Raw genomic sequence first — 17,704 nt, 5'->3', positions numbered from 1 at the left:
CGAATACTGCACTCTGGATGTGCACAAACAACTTAGATTCTATTTGGACAGGATTAAGCCTACCAGAAAATCTGAACAGCTGCTAGTTAGCTTTGCTGCAGGGGCAGAGGGGAAGGTGATTTCAAAGCAAACCATTTCCAAATGAATAGCCAATTGCATTAATTTCTGCTACAAGCACCATGGAAAACCCTACCCCACAAGGGATAAGATCACGTTCCACCAGGGCTGCATCTACCTCTGTGGCATTTCTCAGAGGGGTCCCTAGCCAGGGACATGCTAGAAGCTGTTACCTGGAGCTCTGTACCTTCACCAAGCATTACCACTTGCCTATATTTTCGAAATCCAGAGCTGGATTTACCATTGCGGTATTGCAGGGATTAATAGCTGGCCCTAATGCTCTTTAACTTCCTCCTCCCTTCCTTAGCTTTGGGAATCAACCCAAATGTGATGACTGCAACAGTGAAACATAAAGAATGTAGTACAGTTGTGTACACTTACCATAAATGTAGATGTTCGAGTGTATTCACTGTTGCAGTCCTGGTTACCCTCCCTCCAGCCCTCCTGACTTCTCTTGGCTCTACCTTTTCTTCTTGTTTGGTATATATTTTTTTTCTGGTGTATTTGCTTTTTGATGGGGGTGTACCATACCATATAATTGCTTCCTGTTGTGGGGGCACCTGATATCTGGGGCAAGAAAAACTGTTGTAATGGCATCGGTTGCATGTTTTATAACCCTGATGACCTGACGTCATGGAAGAGAGAGCATCCGCCGCAGAAATCCGAAGACTGGTATTCAGGCCGGCTGAGGGCTAACCTGCAGGCAGATAACCCAAATGTGGTGACTGCAATAGTGAATGTACTCTAACATCTACTTTATGGTAAGTGTACACAACTGTACTTTTTCATTTTACTTAGTCTAGGAACCTTAGGTTTGTAGCATCACTCACCAATGTTATGAGAATTGTGAATTGCTGTAGGATCTGAGCTTTATATATGCACTTGTACTGCATTTTGACTGTTTAATTGGATTCCTCTCTAACTCATCTGCTATAACCTGTGCTGAGCTGTGCAGCAGTGGTTTGCAGTGCCCTGTATAAAAGCAGGCACTTGGTTATAATTGTTAATATAAAATTCTAGCAGAGTGTACAGCAGCTAGTTTTCCTGCAAGAAACATTACCCAGGGAATTTGTGAGATCAGTCCTAGACCTGTCCTCCCAGCCCAACAATTCTAAACCCCAATTGCAACACCTCTTATAGATTACAAATAGAGGATCCCAAGCTTTGAACTTGCACTTTTCTACTGTCTGTGTAGCCAACCTGGTGGAAATGGGCAATCTTAAGACAATTGACTTTAAGACAATGTGTAGTAATCGTCTCATTTACTTATAATCATCTTAAGCATATTGACACAGTATGCAATAGTTGTAATTGCACTTCATCTTTGGAGGCAAAGCTGTCGCATGTTCTCTCCAAACAGGTTGCTGGTAATACAACAAACTACACCTACTATGGATCAAACACAAACTCATATATGCTGAGGCTCTTAAATGTAATCTACCCAAACCTCCAAGTCTTCCTATACACTGCCCTCAAGCAAATTTCCAAACTGACTACAAAGACGGCACTCCCCAGGACACACACACAGCCACATATCACAGTATCTCAACCCCCAAGCCCTTAAGGCAGACTGCCACACAACCCAATATAATATGTTATATGCACTGATGCCTCCTCACCATTTTGCGAAAGGAGAGAGTCAGTTGCCTGTCAGAGGCAAGGATCCTCCAGATCACACATGCATGCAGGACATTGATCCACACGTACCAATGTGACTCGTAATCCATGTGGGTATTAATGACCTGAGATGCATCTCCATGGTCTATATGAAGAGAGACGTGCTAGTCCCAAGTATCGATTAAACCAGTATTAATGGGAAGAAAATGAAATGATATATTTATTTACTTATTTATCTATTTAATTTATTATTTGGATAAAAAATTCTATATAGAGTATTTTTAAAATGTTACTTTTCTCATTTTGATAAAATATTTACATATTTTTGTATTATATATGGTAATATTTATTTGATTATTCTTTATATATATTTATGTCTATTTAGTCCATTATGTGGCTAGCTTACATATTTGATTTGTGATAAGTATTTGGATTTGGCTCCATGTATAATAGTAATTTCATTTTGATTAATTATATATAACATCTTATTACTATATACATATATTTGAATTATCATTTTTAATCATTTGGCAGACCTGTATACACATTTTTTGGTCTGATTCTATATGAGGCATATCTTTATATTGAGATGGCAATGGATGCTCGATTTGATCTTTGTTTGATTTTAGTGGGGCTTTTTAGCTCCTTTTGGTGTAATTTTATATGTTGTAATAAGGTTTGTGTTGAAATAGTAATAAGCAATGTATATACATTTTTTATGCTTCATCTGCGCATCTCTTGCGTATTTATGACGCTACGCTAAAATTAATGTCCACACTGTATATGATCTGTGGATATATTAATCAGTAGATGCTTTTATATAGTACTTTTGTATACGTTTTTTAAGGTATGTTTTTAGATATCTCACAGGATTTATGCTAGTATTACATGACGATGATAAATTAATTACATATATATATATACTAAGTAGGCATGCTATATGACAATATTATAGTAATGTATAAAATTTGTTGTATCTATAATCAACTTTTCAGTCCACATGATGAGTATTCACAAGATTTTTTTATATTATGAGACATAAAACATTATATATAAACCGGGTATTAATGTTAGGAATCTTGTATAATAATGAGAAAGTCATGCACCTTGAACGTTTGGTTCGATTTAGAAACATAATGTTTGTTTTAAGAATTTGAGCTGGTTTTTTGTATCAGCGTCTGACTCTAAATGTTAACTGACATTTGCTACTGAATCTAACCAGCTGTATTTATGTTGTTCAAGCATAGTGGTGAATGGGTTAAGACACAAGCATTTAATTTGTGTAATTAAGTAATTAATCAATTTATTTCCCGCCTTTTTTGGCTTATAAGTTAAATTAAATTTGTAAGAATGTTATCTGAAGAAGCGTGGCTTAGTACTACGCGAAAGCGCTCATTTTTACTCAATAAACTGGTATACGTTTTACATTGTGTCTGCCATTGGATTTTATTTGGTTTAAAGAAGAATTTGCACATCGTGGTTGGTCTTCTTACTACTCTACACTCAATCTACCCAAACCTCCAAGTCTTCCTATACACTGCCCTCAAGCAAATTTCCAAACTGACTACAAAGAAGGCACTCCCCAGGACACACACACAGCCACATATCACAGTATCTCAACCCCCAAGCCCTTAAGGCAGACTGCCACACAACCCAATATATTGGTTGTTGGAGACTGTTATATGCACTGATGCCTCCTCACCATTTTGCGAAAGGAGAGAGTCAGTTGCCTGTCAGAGGCAAGGATCCTCCAGATCACACATGCATGCAGGACATTGATCCACACGTACCAATGTGACTCATAATCCATGTGGGTATTAATGACCTGAGATGCATCTCCATGGTCTATATGAAGAGAGACGTGCTAGTGCTTTCATACTGTGTCCCAGTTGTGTTTGAACCTAGCATTTGAGCAGCATTCTATCTTCTCCCAAGGATGATACCACAGTATAAACAGAAGGTGATTGCCTGTGTTACTGGTGTCATTCAAAGGGGGGATTCAGTATTTGTCAGCTTGGGTGGGGACATGATCAACAGACCTACGTTGCTTTTCCAGGGAGGGTCTGCACCTGTCCCCACTAGGCTTTCGGCTGTTGGCCAAAATATTATCCACCCCTATAGTGCCTTTTTTAGGCAATGCCAGTCTGATGAATCTTCCAACATAGTAAATTCTACATAAGGTAAAATAAAGGTGTTACTGCTCAGTGTTAGTTTCGACAAGAAGCTCCACTTCCTGGAAGTGCTCCTCACCCTGGAGTGACATCTGTACAGTTACTGAAACATCTTTTTTTAAGCCATGGAAGACACCCCAGCAGTCCAGGGCTATATAGCCTTCCACACATTTAGACCAGCTACTACACAAGAAGGGACAAGACATGGAGGTGCATCATTCTACCTAAAAAGTAAGCACACCTCAAGGCTGGTCAAACAATAAGACATGCTTGACCTACTCCATATCCAGCTAGCCTTAAAGTTCAGTACTATATCTTTGCTAGCTGTAGGCCCCCAGCTGTGTTCCAGGATATCCACACCACATACTTAAATGTACTGGCATCACTCACAGTTCAGCCCAGCCCAACACCATATTAATGGGTCATTTGGTGTTGGGTGAACTGTGATACATAAACAACTGCTAACATGGCAGGCTCAAAGATTCCAGGATTTTGTCCGTGCAAGCACCCTGGAACAGCTAGTCTGCACACATACTAAGGGTGCAAATGTCCTGGATCTGGTACTCCCAAATGAAGGAAGGTTGTACCCTGTTGTATAATGTCCTCCATCACTGGTCAGAAGGTTGTACCCTGTTGTATAATGTCCTCCATCACTGGTCAGATCAGAACTCACAACAAACCTCAGAACCTTTGAAAACTTTTCTAAGGCTAACTACTACCTATTAAGTGAAGAGCTAATTTCTAAGCCCCCCCCCCCCCCCCCCCAAAAAAAAAAATTGGAGAACAGTGTCTATGCAAAAGTGTTTACAGGAACCCTGTGAAAGTATGTAAATAACTGAAATGAAACCGCAGTTCCAAACCAAAATAAACATGGGACAAACTCCAAAAACAGGTCCCATTGGTGGACCCCTCAACATAAATAAGTTGTACAACAAAAAGAAAATTCTGCCAGAAAGTATGCCCAAAGCCAGAAAACTCAGTCTCAAGAAGCAACTCAGTGGACTAATCAAGTCCATCAAAGCCAGCTTTGAGGCAAAAATAGCCTCCTAATCCAAGGATAACCATAAGCCATTTTTCAGTTATGGAACCTTAAGGGGGGATATCCAATAGTGTGCTGAACTAATAGTAAATACAATTTCCTATAGTAAATGGAGGATGTACCAATTTGCTAGCCGATAAATTTAGCTCCAATTTCACCCTCCTCCACTCCCAGTCTTCCCCCAGGAAATGCATTGTACCATTTCTCACCCATCTGTCACCTAAAGAACAGGTCCTTACTGCACTCTCCAGAGCTAAAAATACAAAATAGGTCCTATTTTGAGCTATTCAGAACCTATTAGGAAATCTGGAATCTCTGTTCAACCACAGCCTCCAGACAGGCTTCATCCCTAGGGAATGGATACTGCAACGATCATCACTGTACACAAAGGCAGACCATCAACAGACCCGGGGAACTACAGATCCATAAGTTTGACTACTCTTATATGCAAGGCCATAGAAATTATTATGGACCTGATAAACAAAGACATAGGAAATCTTCAAACACTGGACCCATCCCGGTTCATTTTTATCAAGGCAGGTCATGCCAACTAAACTCGGGGAAACTTATTTGAGAAGGTCACTAGAGCCATGAACAAGGGCAGAATGGTACATCATGTTTACCTCGACCTGCCGAAGACATTTGACACAGTACCTCACTCTGTTAAAGACAAACTCACAAATTTAGACCTAAATCCATATGCCACCTAATGGATAACCATAGATAGGACAAATGATGATAGGGTGGGAGAATCCTTCTTCACTAAGCAGCCTGTTGCTAGTCGTGATCCACAGCGCTCGGTACTGGGACCTGTCCTATTTGGAATATGCTCCTCTGAAGTTAAGGCAAATGCAGAGGGCCTTTGGCTGACCAAGTATGCTGATACCCGCAAGCTGTTTGAAATTATTGAATCTCCCAAAGATGTTGATATCTTCCAGGAATGTCTGACACAAGTAACTGGTGCAAGAGCCATGGCCTAAAACTAAGTGCAAAAGTGTAATTGTACTCTTTCAGAAACCTACTACCCATGCAAATTGCAACATTGAAGCGCTCCCCTAAGAGTAGACCCAGTGGTTAGGGACTTGAAAACTTGGTTGACCGTAACCTGAACGTTGATCACCATGTGTCCATGGTAGTGAGAAAATCCTTCTACGGTGCTGCAGCTTGTATGTAAGGGCATGGCATCCAGATCTAAGGAGATTATAGTCCCACTATACTCGGCCCTCGTTAAACCAATAATCAAGTACAGTGCACCCTTCAGCATGTACCTGACCAGGCATTTGCAACAGCTGATGCAGCCACTGAGGTTCCTGATTAAAAAAACACAGGCTGCAAATGTTTTCCTGTGTAGACTGCCTCAAAGATTTGTACCTGTACTCTCTCCTACAGACTACTGAGGAGTGATCTGTGCTTGACCTACAAGGCATTCTCTGATCCAGCCATGATAGATCTGCTACACATTTGTAAAACAGCATGAGAATTACCCAATCTAAGGATCTAAACTTCATCTGTGACGCACTCAAAACATGTTTGAGGGACAGGTGTGTCTCAGATTACTCCTGCTCTAGAACAGACTCTCCATTCATAGGATCACAGGAGGTTACTAGGCTAATGACCCTAAGACCCTTACAAGCCTAGCCAAGTTTTACCCTTTTTTCCCCCAATCCGCACCTATTGCCCCTGTCCAAGAGAGACAGGTGGAACCCCCGGAGGAATTTACAGTTACCCATCCAGTTGTCCAGACTGTGTTTTGAAGAAGGGCAATGAGGTGCTCTGCTTAACATGAAGCGGGAGTCTGTTCCAAAGCTGTGGTAACCTCTGTGAGACAGATCTTTCCCTCCAGCAGGTTCTGTTAATGTCACATACCAGGTTAGTCTTTAGAACGAGTAACCCATGTACCATTTGACTTATGGATATGCAGCATTTCCAGTAAAGCAGGGTCAAAGACTGCCTTGTATGCAAGGCAGTGATTGCATCTGAGTAGTCTGTATGAAATAGAATAAAGTGACTGATTTCAGACTGTCTTTACAGGACAGATGCTAAAGACCTTGAATTTTCCTTCTGAGGAATCTTTGTGGTCTCTCCAATTGCTGCAGGGGCAAGTACATACCAAAAGGGGCATTGTACTCAATTATTGGCCTGATAAGGGAAGAGTACAGGGAGGTTGTAACTTTTTTTCTGGTGGCAATGCCTTTACTTACAAAATGAGCAATATGGAATGCCCTTCTTACCACTGTGTAGACATGGTGATCAAAGGTAAGTTGCTGTCAACCCGTCTGCCCAGGTCTCTCGCCACTAAGTATGTACTTAGGGTGTTATTGATGTGGTAGATAGCGGGAACATCGCTCTTACCGAAAGGGATAATGCTTATTTTTTTTTGCATTAAATTTAAGGCCATGACTTTGGCACCAGTCATTTGTTCAATACCCTCTTGTGGGTTGTTGACAATAGTTGGAGATTCTATGACCACTCTGTTTGCAGTCATCAGCAAACGTAGTCAGCCACAGACCTTTAGTTTTAACTTGTACTTCAGAGAAATATATTCCAAACAGTAGAGGTCTCGGGTAACGGGTCTGCTGTTGGAGGTAGATGCTCCTATTTTTACTATATGGGTTCTATCAGTGAGCTAATTAGCGACCCATCTAATGATAAAAGGGTTGATACCTAGCTGGGTGAAGTTTGTCAATGATGCCTGAGTGGGGATAGTGTCAAAAACCTTGGCTAAGTGTAGGTAGGCTGTATGCACAGATTTCCCCTCATCAGGTGAAACACAGCTGATCATGTTTCACTGTTGCAGTCATTACATTTGAGTTATCTGCCTGCAGGTTGTCCTCAGCCGGCCTGAATACACAATTACATCAGTCTTTCTTGCCGTGTGGTGCCTGAAGCAGAAGCAGTTCGCAAGTGCTGGTCGGCCGACTCCTGAAATTTTTGTTTTCGAGTTTCAGAACCGAAGTCTTCAAAAAAGCTAGGTACCCCGTTGGGGATCCTTTTTCTTGCTCTAAACCGATGTCAGTAAAAGTTAACAGTTGTATTACCTGTGGAAAGCAAATACGTCATAAAGATTTTCATTCGTGCTGCATTCCTTGCTGAGGCCCAGACCACGGCGTCCCTCTGTCAGTTTTGTGCCTTATTCAACCCCCAAACTATTCGTCTGTTTATTTTTGCAGCAAATTATTTTTGTACTCTGTTTAACTATCCAGAAATGGCTTTGGTAAGCCATCAGACTACAGACATTCTGAAAAAAGTAAAGATAAAGACAGACCGCATAGGTCCAAAGCTGCTGACGATGCTTCTGTTAAGCTAGTCGCCAGTTCACGGGTACTCTGGTGCTTTCGCAGCCCCTGATACCCGCTATTTCAGATTCGCAGGCCTCTACTGAGACCCACTCGAGTCCGGTATGTCACAAGATGCTTCTTCAACCAGCGAACCTGTGGATGTCTCTACCTTGGAAGCTGCTGTGCAGGCACCGGCTTCTGAGGGTGTATTCAGGCCTACTGACTTGCATTACAGACCAATGCCATCTTCTTCAAGGCCTAAATCTAGACCCACGTCTAGAAAACAGACGTCCAAACCGCATGGTCAGGCCCATATGCCTAAAAAACAAACAAGAATGGCTGAAGACCTTATTACTTTAATTGGGGGAAGCCAGCCTTCACCCTCTAAGAGACCTAAAACTGATTTTCCTTCTGATAGGCTTCTGAAATTTGTTTCTTCTGATTGCCAGGATTTGCCCTTATCTACCTATGAGGATTCTGATGCAGAGGACTCCATTCTCTCTGCTTTCCCTCTAGAAGATTTTTCTTTTGGTGAAACCTTGCACACTCTTAGGGAGCATTTCCACTGGGAAAGCCAGGATTATTCTGACTCCATAAAGAGGCTTAGGGAATTCTTGCTCCTCCCTCAACACAGTCCTTTAGCTGTCCCTCCTGCCCTGGATGTTGTAGATGATGCCTTCTTGGAATCTAGCCTGGCCCCAGACACCTTACCTCCAGCTTGCAGGAAACTTCACTGGTATTGGAGTACCTGACTCTCAAGTTCCTCTTCAAGAATCCTACTGCGGACCCAGAGACCATTTCCCAAGGACTTAAAGGCATTAAGGCTACTACTGCCAAAAACCCTACCCCCTCTGATAGAGATTCCAGGGCCTTGGACAGATGGGGTAAAAAGTTAATACACTTCTGCTACTTTGGCCATTAGGGCCTTAAACTGCCAGTTTCATATGTTTTAAGTATCAGCAGCATATTATGGGACTACTTAAACAGAAAATGATGTTGATTCCTGACTGTGCTGAAAATAAAGAATTACAGGATTTAATGCATTCTGCTGAACAAGTTGGTAAACATACTTTGCAATGTGGTTTTCACTCTTTAGAAGCATCTTGCAGGGCTGCTGTCACTGGGTCTGTTCTTAGAAGGCATGTTTGGCTTAAGGAGCAAAATTTGCCAGATCATGTTAAAGCTAAATTACTGGATGCTCCCTTAAACCAAGATAGACTGTTTGGCAACAAAACAGAAGTCGTCCTTAAAAAGATGGAGGAAAAAACTAAATCTATGCAAACTGTTAAAGATTTCCTGCAAGTACAGCCTCCCAGATTTATTAGGCATTGGCCTTCGAAGAATTGGTAATTTCCTGCCTCTTCCAGGCCTTCTCAGTCCAAACCCAGGAACAACAGACAACCTAGGCTACAATTTCAAGGTACTCACAGGCCTAAGCAGTGGGGGGCTCCCACTTCCAAAGCTGGAAGTAGTAAGACACCCCCTTATGGAAAAATGTCACAATGACTTAATCTTAAACCTTCCAAGCCCTGCTCAACTGCCTGCTCCCTTAGGGGAAAAGATCACCCGGCATGCAAAAAACTGGGAACTCTCTACCAAGGACAAATAGCTTTCTGTTTCCCAAGGATACAGATTCCACTTCCACACCTTACCAACCCAAACGGTTGGCCAGACCTACCCCCAAATCAGTGGGTAGAGGCTCAACAGCAGGTTCTCTCTCTCTCTCTCCTAAGTATCAGGGCTGTTAAACATGTCCCAGCAGAAGAAAGGGGACAAGGTTTTTACTCATGACTTTTCCTGGTACCCAGAAAAGACCGCTCCTGGCGTCCTGTCCTGGACCTCTCCATTCCAAACACCTTTTTGGTAATCCCAAAATTCAAAATGCTAACACTTCAACTGCTTCCTATGCTAGGCAAAGATGCCTGGTTGGCAACCTTAGACTTAAAGGAAGTTTACCTGCACATTCCAATAAGGGAATCTTGTAGGAAATATCTATGCTTCAGAGCAGGCTCCATGCACTATCAGTTCTCTGCACTTCCCTTTGGCTTATCCACTGCGCCCAGGGTATTCACACAGTGCTTAGCTCCAGTCAGTGCATTTTGCAGGCAAAGAAATATTCAAATATACCCATACCTGGATGATTGTCTAATTCAGGCAGAAAGCCAGGACATGCTACTAAAACATCTGGCATATGTAAAGAAGCTTCTAACCTCACTGGGGTACACCATAAACGAAAAGAAATCTCATCTAGTACCCTGCCAACAAATTGTTTTCCTGGGAGCAAGTTTGAACACAACTTCCCAGGTGGCTTACCTCACGCCAGAGAAGCAAGTTTGACAGCCTACTTCAAACTACTGGCCACAAAGACCCAGCTATCTGCAAGAAAAATCTGCAAGCCTTGGGGTTCATGGCCTCTTGCATTCTACTAATTCCATATGCAAGCCTGCATATGAGGAAACTACAATATCTAAAAAGCCTATGGTGTCAACATTCTCAGGACCTGGAATCAAGGATTCCTATAATTCCTTGTATAAAGACAGAGTTCCTTTGGTGGGCAGAGGCCTGCTACCACAACAAGGGGCTCCCATTCACTCTACCCCCTGCCGCCCAAACCCTAAAAGACTCATCAGACTATGCATGGGGGGGGCTCACTTAGGCCAATGCATTCAAAGCAAATGGAACCAGAGTCAGATGCACCTGCATAGCAATCAAAATGAAATGTTAGCTGAACAGAATTCCCTGGCAACCTTCAAGGACCACATTCTTCCAGGACAATTATTGGTAAAGACCGACAACACCACTGTTATGTGGTACATAAATAAGCAGGGGGGAATCCACTCGTACCCTCTCTGCAGACTAGCCATGGCTCTGTGGAACACAGCCTTGAGCTACCAATTGCACCTACAAGCTCAATTCCTGCCAGGCAAGCTAAATTCACTGGCAGACGACCTAAGCAGAAATCTCATGGACCCACACGAGTGGAAACTGGAAACAAAGATATTCAACCTTTTGAGAAACAAATGGGAGAATCCAGAGATAGACCTGTTTGCCTCCCCTCAGAACTACCAATTGGACAGATTCTGCACAAGGACTTCCCACATTCAAGCTTGGAAAGTGGATGCCCTGTCCTTTACCTGGGAAAGCTTCTCAGTTTATGCCTTTTCCCCCTCTGCCTCTCCTTTGGTAAGTTCTGCTAAAGATCAAACAGGACAAACCAAGGACAATACTGATTGCACCAGACTGGCCATGCCAGCACTGGTACCCCCTCTTGCGCAGTATGTCACTGCTGGAACCATGGCACCTGCCTTCAGACCCCTTCCCTGCTGTCCCAGCAGGAGGGCCAGATTCTGCACCCTCCGCTTCAAACCCTGAACCTTGCACCCTGGCTAATTCCTTGAGCTTTCTAATAGCATCCCTCAGTAGGCAGGTGCTAGATGTCTTTCTGGAAGCAAGGAGACATAGTACTAGAAAATCCTATGCTGAAAAGTGGAAAAGATACTGTTCTGGAGCCAGATTCGGGTCACCTTCACCAAGCATTACCACATGCCTATTTTTTCTAAATCCAGAGCTGGTTTTGCCACTGCAGTCCTGCAGGGCTTAATAGCTGGTCCTAATGCTCCGTCCTCCTCCCTTCCTTACCTTTGGGAATCATCCCAAATGTAATGACTGCAACATTGAAACACGAAGAACATAGTACAGTTGTGTAATCTTACCATAAATGTAGATGTTCGAGTGTATTCACTGTTGCAGTCCTGGTTACCCTCCCTCCAGCCCTCGGACTTCTCTTGGCTATACTTTTCTTGTTTAGTGTATTTCAGCTTTCTGGTGTATTTGCTTTTCGTTGTAGGTGTAACCTAACATATAATTGCTTCCCATTATGGGGGCACCTGACATCTGGGACAAGAAAAACTAATGTAATGGTGTCGGCTGCGTGTGTTATACCCCTGACGACCTGACGTCATGGAAGAGACAGCATCTGACGCAGGGATCCAAGACTTTGATATTCAGGCCGACTGAGGGCTACCTGTAGGCAGATAACCCAAATGTAATGACTGCAACAGTGAATGTATTCTAACATCTACATTTATGGTAAGTGTACACAACTGTACTTTCTCTAAGCTTATTCAGATGCAATTCGAACCAATGAATGGGAGATTGCAAATTCACCCCTGGCATGTCACCTGTGGCCATTATGGACAAAGGGGCACTTTGTAGATTCCGTAAGTCACAGGCATAAACTGAAGCCATTCTAGCCCATGGGCATTGATAATTGGGACATAAATGGCTGGGCTGAAAAAGGCTCTAGGGAGTTAGCCTAGTAACCTATGATCCTTTACCAGGCACTACAAAATTGGTGCTTTCTCCAGGTCCAGGGCAGCCTTTGCTAGGCCAGTTTTGTCTGGACTGGTAGACATCTCTTATACTCTAGTCAACCATACCTCCTTCCTCTTCCAGCTCTGGGAATCATTCATATGTCTGGATTATGGCAGCAATAATTTGTCAGGACAAGTTACAATTGTGTAAGAACTTAACAGTAGATGTCCCACTGATCACTGTTGCAGTATTCCATCCCACCCTCCATTCCCTCTTCTTTGCCTGACTTCAGCTGTCTTATTCTTCTCTCTCTGCTTTATCCTGTGCTCTATTACATGACTATGGAGGAGTTTTCAGTACCCCAGTGTACGTCTCAGTAGTCCTCAGGCCACTAGCTTCGAGATTAGTCTTAGGATCCCACTTGTACATCGTCTTTATACCTCACAGCATACAAGCTGAGATCATGCATCAGAAGTATGACAATGGGAATGTAAAACTTTGGTACCCTAGTTGTACATCAGCAGTGACAATCCATATGTTAGGAATACTGCAACAGTGATCAGAAGGATGTCTATTCTTATCGTAAGTTCTTACACAGCTGTATTTTCTGAAAGGTCACAGGAAATCCCAGCAGCCCAGGTCTTTGTGCACTGATCATTAATCTCTGAGACAAATACTATTGAAAGGTCACAGGAAACCATATCCCTTGACATTTGATTCTTCCTTCAGCAATTCTGATGATACTCTTCTTGGTGATTCAAATGTGGAGTCTGCAAATGGAGGCACTCTAGTTTCCTGGCATAGTTACTTACACCTGACTCAAAACTCTGAGAGGGACTGTGTGGGATCTCCATAGTCCCCAACTGAAAACTACAAATTTAGGAAGATCCTAAAATAGATTAGGCAGAGAATCTTGGCCTGTTTGCCCCCTTCCCCGATAAGATTTTAATGAAGGCAGTTCAGACTTCCTTGTCTATATATATATATATATATATATATATATATATATATATATATATATATATATATATATATATATATATTGGGTGGTTCTCTTCGTGGAATGTATGATGGATCCTGTCATATGGCAAGAACCCAGTGGGACATAGCCTATTCTGAAGAAGCCTAAGATGATCTGACTTCCCAGGGACAGACTTCACTGCAGTAAGGGGCCACTTGCAAACTTGGTGCTAATTAGAAAGACACCTAGTACACTGGTGGATCATCTACACCTTATAAAGATGCATGAGTGATGGATCGAATAGGGGAAGCACACCTCTGTGTCTGGCACATTTGCCATCAGGGCCATCAGTCATCTGATGTAGATGACCTACTTCCAGTGAGACTTGCCTGAACAGACACACTTCACTCTGAAAAACACCTACCTTAGATGCTGGCAGGTAAATTGAGCCTCAGTTACTGTTGAATATTTCAAACCTGTATATGACTGAGGGAGACTGTCAGATCTGTAGGAGAAAGCGAAGACCAATGTTTAGACTCTGCTGGTCCATCCACCACTTTTAACTCCCTTTTTATAAGTCCTAAAACTGCAACCTGAAAGTTAAGAAGGTGTTGGTGCCAAGACCAGACTGATTTGAGAAACCATTGAATTTCCCTCATGCAATCTGGTAAAGAGGTATTATGAGAATTATAGAAGCTGTGAACCACAAAATCCTGAGATATTCCCTGGCAGAAACCATAGCTTGGAAAATCTCTGGAACGTATCTATGTAGAAATTTGTTGTCTATTGGTAAAGATCTCTGAAGGGATGTATCAGACACCCCAAAACACTGGCCTGCGAGCAGGAATGAGGGAACATTTCTTGAATGTTCAAATGGTATCCCAAATCTTTACAGAGAGATCTGCGACACAGGTCAGGGATTTCTAACATTTTGAAAAGGTCTTTGCAAAGCTAAGACTTTACTTTCTGGAGCCTGCCTGGCACTGCTTAATGCCTGTTTCTCCATTGTTTTGCTGAGGATTTTTTTTTTGAATGAGGAACCTGAACTGAAAGGAAAACTATTTGTAAATTGTTGAAAAAATGGTTGAAAATTTAAGTGCAAGTTTTCTTCTTGTATCAAATTTTATCAGGACTTCAACTGAAGGGCCAAATAGAACTATAAGGGAGAATTGAGAATCTCCGCCTTAACATCTTCAGGAAGATTTTGAGCATAACCATCAAATTGCCTCACCACCGACCTTGTAGTAGCTACTGTAGAGTCTGTCAGCTGTATCATTGGAGCAATTTAAAGAATGCTTGGTAAACTGGGGCACGGAAGCCACAAAACAAGTTAATTAGATGCTTTAGTGATCGAAGGTGGCCATGAGGCAGAAAACTGTCGCAGTTTTTCAAAAGATGCTTGCGAGCCTGACTGTTTATTCCTTTTTACTTTGACTTTAAGGAATTTAGACTTTCTTAACAAATCTCTGTAAAGCCTTATCTTTATGTGAAGGAATAAGTAGTCTTGACTGCATATGTTTTAGACAGACATTACTGCAAGATCAGAACTGGGATTAGTAAAAGTCTGAGGCATTTACACAACGTATCGTAACTTAATTGCAGGAGGCTGACTCATTCATGCTACTGGCTGTAATAAAAACACACACCCAAAGAAATTAATGTTGGAGAGACAGCTGCAGGTTGTGGAAATTCCATTATAACAAATTACAGTATTTTTGAATCCAGGCAGAATTTGTTTCCACTGAAACAATTCCTTCATTTTAGTAACTGTATCAGAAAAAAAATTCTGTGGATGAGGCTCATAAAAACACTATCTTCAGAATCCATATCTTCTGCTTGAGGAAGGTTAACAGAAGATGTATTCTCAGAATCCAGTCCCTGTTCCTCAAATTGGGATTTATTGTCAGTGAGGGAGGAAAATCTGTGTTAACATATATAGTAATTCAGTGGAAAAGGCGTTAAAGCTTTGTAATCTCTCGGCTAAGCCAAGTAAAATGTTCCTTCCCCAAGTAAGTTTATGCAGGAGATGCTGATTTAACCTTTTTTTCCATGGGGAAATGCTGGCAAAACAGTTTTAAAGAACGCCTAACACAGAAATCCAGTACCCTAGCTCAGCTGCATAGACAGGCATCTCCTGAGACCATCACAAGTGGTTCTCCCATACCCACAGAGGACTTGGCTGACCCCCAGTCTGTGAAGACTTCTTGGAAGAACATCAACAATGGAATCTGGAGATAAGGATGGGCTGTCAGAGGACCCCAAATTGGCCACAGTAGTCTACCACCAGTGGTCAGAGGCACTTTAACAACTGTCTTTTTCTTGTATCTAGAGGAAAGAAAGACAGTAAAACCGCTTTCTGCTTCATACTTGTACCAGAAAAAGTTAGGTGAGCTAGCAGGGCCTTTCATTTAAAAATAGTGTCCTATCCCCTTTTTAAAACGCACTTTTAAAACACGCACTCACATTAATCTCCAAGAACAAATGAGCCCTTTCAAAATATAAATATACCAGCGAAACACGATTTGCCCAAAGTTTTTAACTGATTTTTTTCAACTGGAAAGTGTCACAAGCATTTTCACTGTCAGCCTGCAAAAAACACAATTCTATTAAAATGCAGTAAAGAAAATTGATAACGCTTTTCAGAGTAGTACTGTGGAAGCCACCCACACTTATCTACCCAGCCTTGAAGAAAAACTAACCAACAGATGTTGCTGTGAAGTCCAAACAGGAATGTACTTCAACAGCAAGAAAGGTCTGAAGTGCTTAGCACTCAAATTGTCTTAAGTTCTAATTGAGCTTAGTAATGGTTTAAGCACGTAGAAGGCGCCCTAAAGCTTTGAGTAGTGGCTAGTTGAGATTAGCCTTGGTAGGAATAGCACATACAGCTTAGACTACTGCAGCAGTGATCCGTTTGAACATCTACTTTTATGGTAAGTTTATTTACAGACCTGTGCTTTCATTTCAACTCATGGCAGAGCTTATAATGTTGCAGGGAGTGGCTCAAAATAGGGTATTTTACTGTACTTAAGCATTGTGTCTTTCAGCTAGTTAAGCTTTGTGCAGTCTGACCATGTAACATTTTGACTTTCTGCTTTTGAAAGAATTGTTGGAGTTCTATTTCCAGTGACTCTTCTCTGGCCTGGATTATTAGTTTAGGTTGTTTGCTTCACACTGGTTGTATTCATAACCATTTAGCATTTTTTACCTGTTTTTCCCCCCAGGTTCTTTTATTTGTACCACTTTGCTTTCTATGCTTATCACTACCGCTTTAATGGACAGTACAGTAGCTTGGCCCTGGTAACATCTTGGCTTTTCATACAGGTAAGGCACTTTTGTGTAGTGATTTTTCAGTTTTTATGCATTGAAGAGACATTGCTCTTGAGTGTTTAAGAATGTAAATTGTAGATACCTCTTACTAACTTGCAAGTCTGCCATTGCACTGTTTCCACTTTTTTCAAAACTGTTGAGTGTAGCGGGTTATCAGGGCAGTCTTTGAGCTTTATTTAGTGTGTTGCTGCAAACTGAGACAGCAATGATCCCTTCAGTAGATGTATTGAGAATCCTAAGAATGCACATGTTTTCTGCTATTCACCTTTGTATCTGTTAATGCAAAATGCACATACATTTCAGATTTTCCAGCCCTAATCTGAGGAATTATACTCTTCCTTGGCATCACTTTCTTTCATCTTTGCTTTTGAAGTTGATATACATATATGTGTAAAACATGTTTGTGTTTTTCTCTTTATATATATATATATATATATATATATAATATATATATATATATATATATACACACACATATACATACACGCACACACACATTGTGTGTATATATATATATATATATATGTGTGTGTATATATATATATATATATATATATATATATATATACACACACACACACATTGTGTATATAACTCGTAGGCTGAACTAATGTTTAAGCGCTTTCATCACTAATTGATCATTTAGGAGCTCTTCAGAAACTATAATGTAGTAAAATAAATGGTACACTATTAAATCGCTCTGTAAACATTCAAAAAATGGAGCTGACTATTCCTTGGTTAGCAGCAGTTAGCAGGCGACTAAGCCAATCTCTACAAAGGGAAATAGCTGACTAATAAGAGTGGGAAATTACACTTCCAAATTCTGCTCTAGAATAGTTAAATGGAGCTGTTGATGTTTAAATGAAATTCTAAAGTATTA

At 41.4% G+C, this 17,704-nt stretch overlaps 1 protein-coding gene across 1 annotated transcript in view; it reads left to right on the top strand.

The window, feature by feature from the left end:
- TMEM259 (transmembrane protein 259) overlaps positions 1–17,704 on the top strand; it is a gene marked incomplete in the record, with an annotated part of 432,280 nt that overhangs the window by 371,480 nt on the left and 43,096 nt on the right. Inside the window, 1 exon segment of the mRNA XM_044054014.1 lies at positions 16,719–16,818. Coding sequence (XP_043909949.1) covers positions 16,719–16,818 — 100 coding nt within the window.

The sequence above is a fragment of the Protopterus annectens genome, chromosome 13.part0 (genome assembly GCF_019279795.1).
Source record: "Protopterus annectens isolate FY-2018-M chromosome 13.part0, PAN1.0, whole genome shotgun sequence".
Classification (NCBI taxonomy): Eukaryota; Metazoa; Chordata; order Ceratodontiformes; family Protopteridae; genus Protopterus; species Protopterus annectens.
The sequence above is the reverse complement of the archived record's forward strand: the minus strand, read 5'-3'. Positions and strand labels throughout refer to the sequence as shown.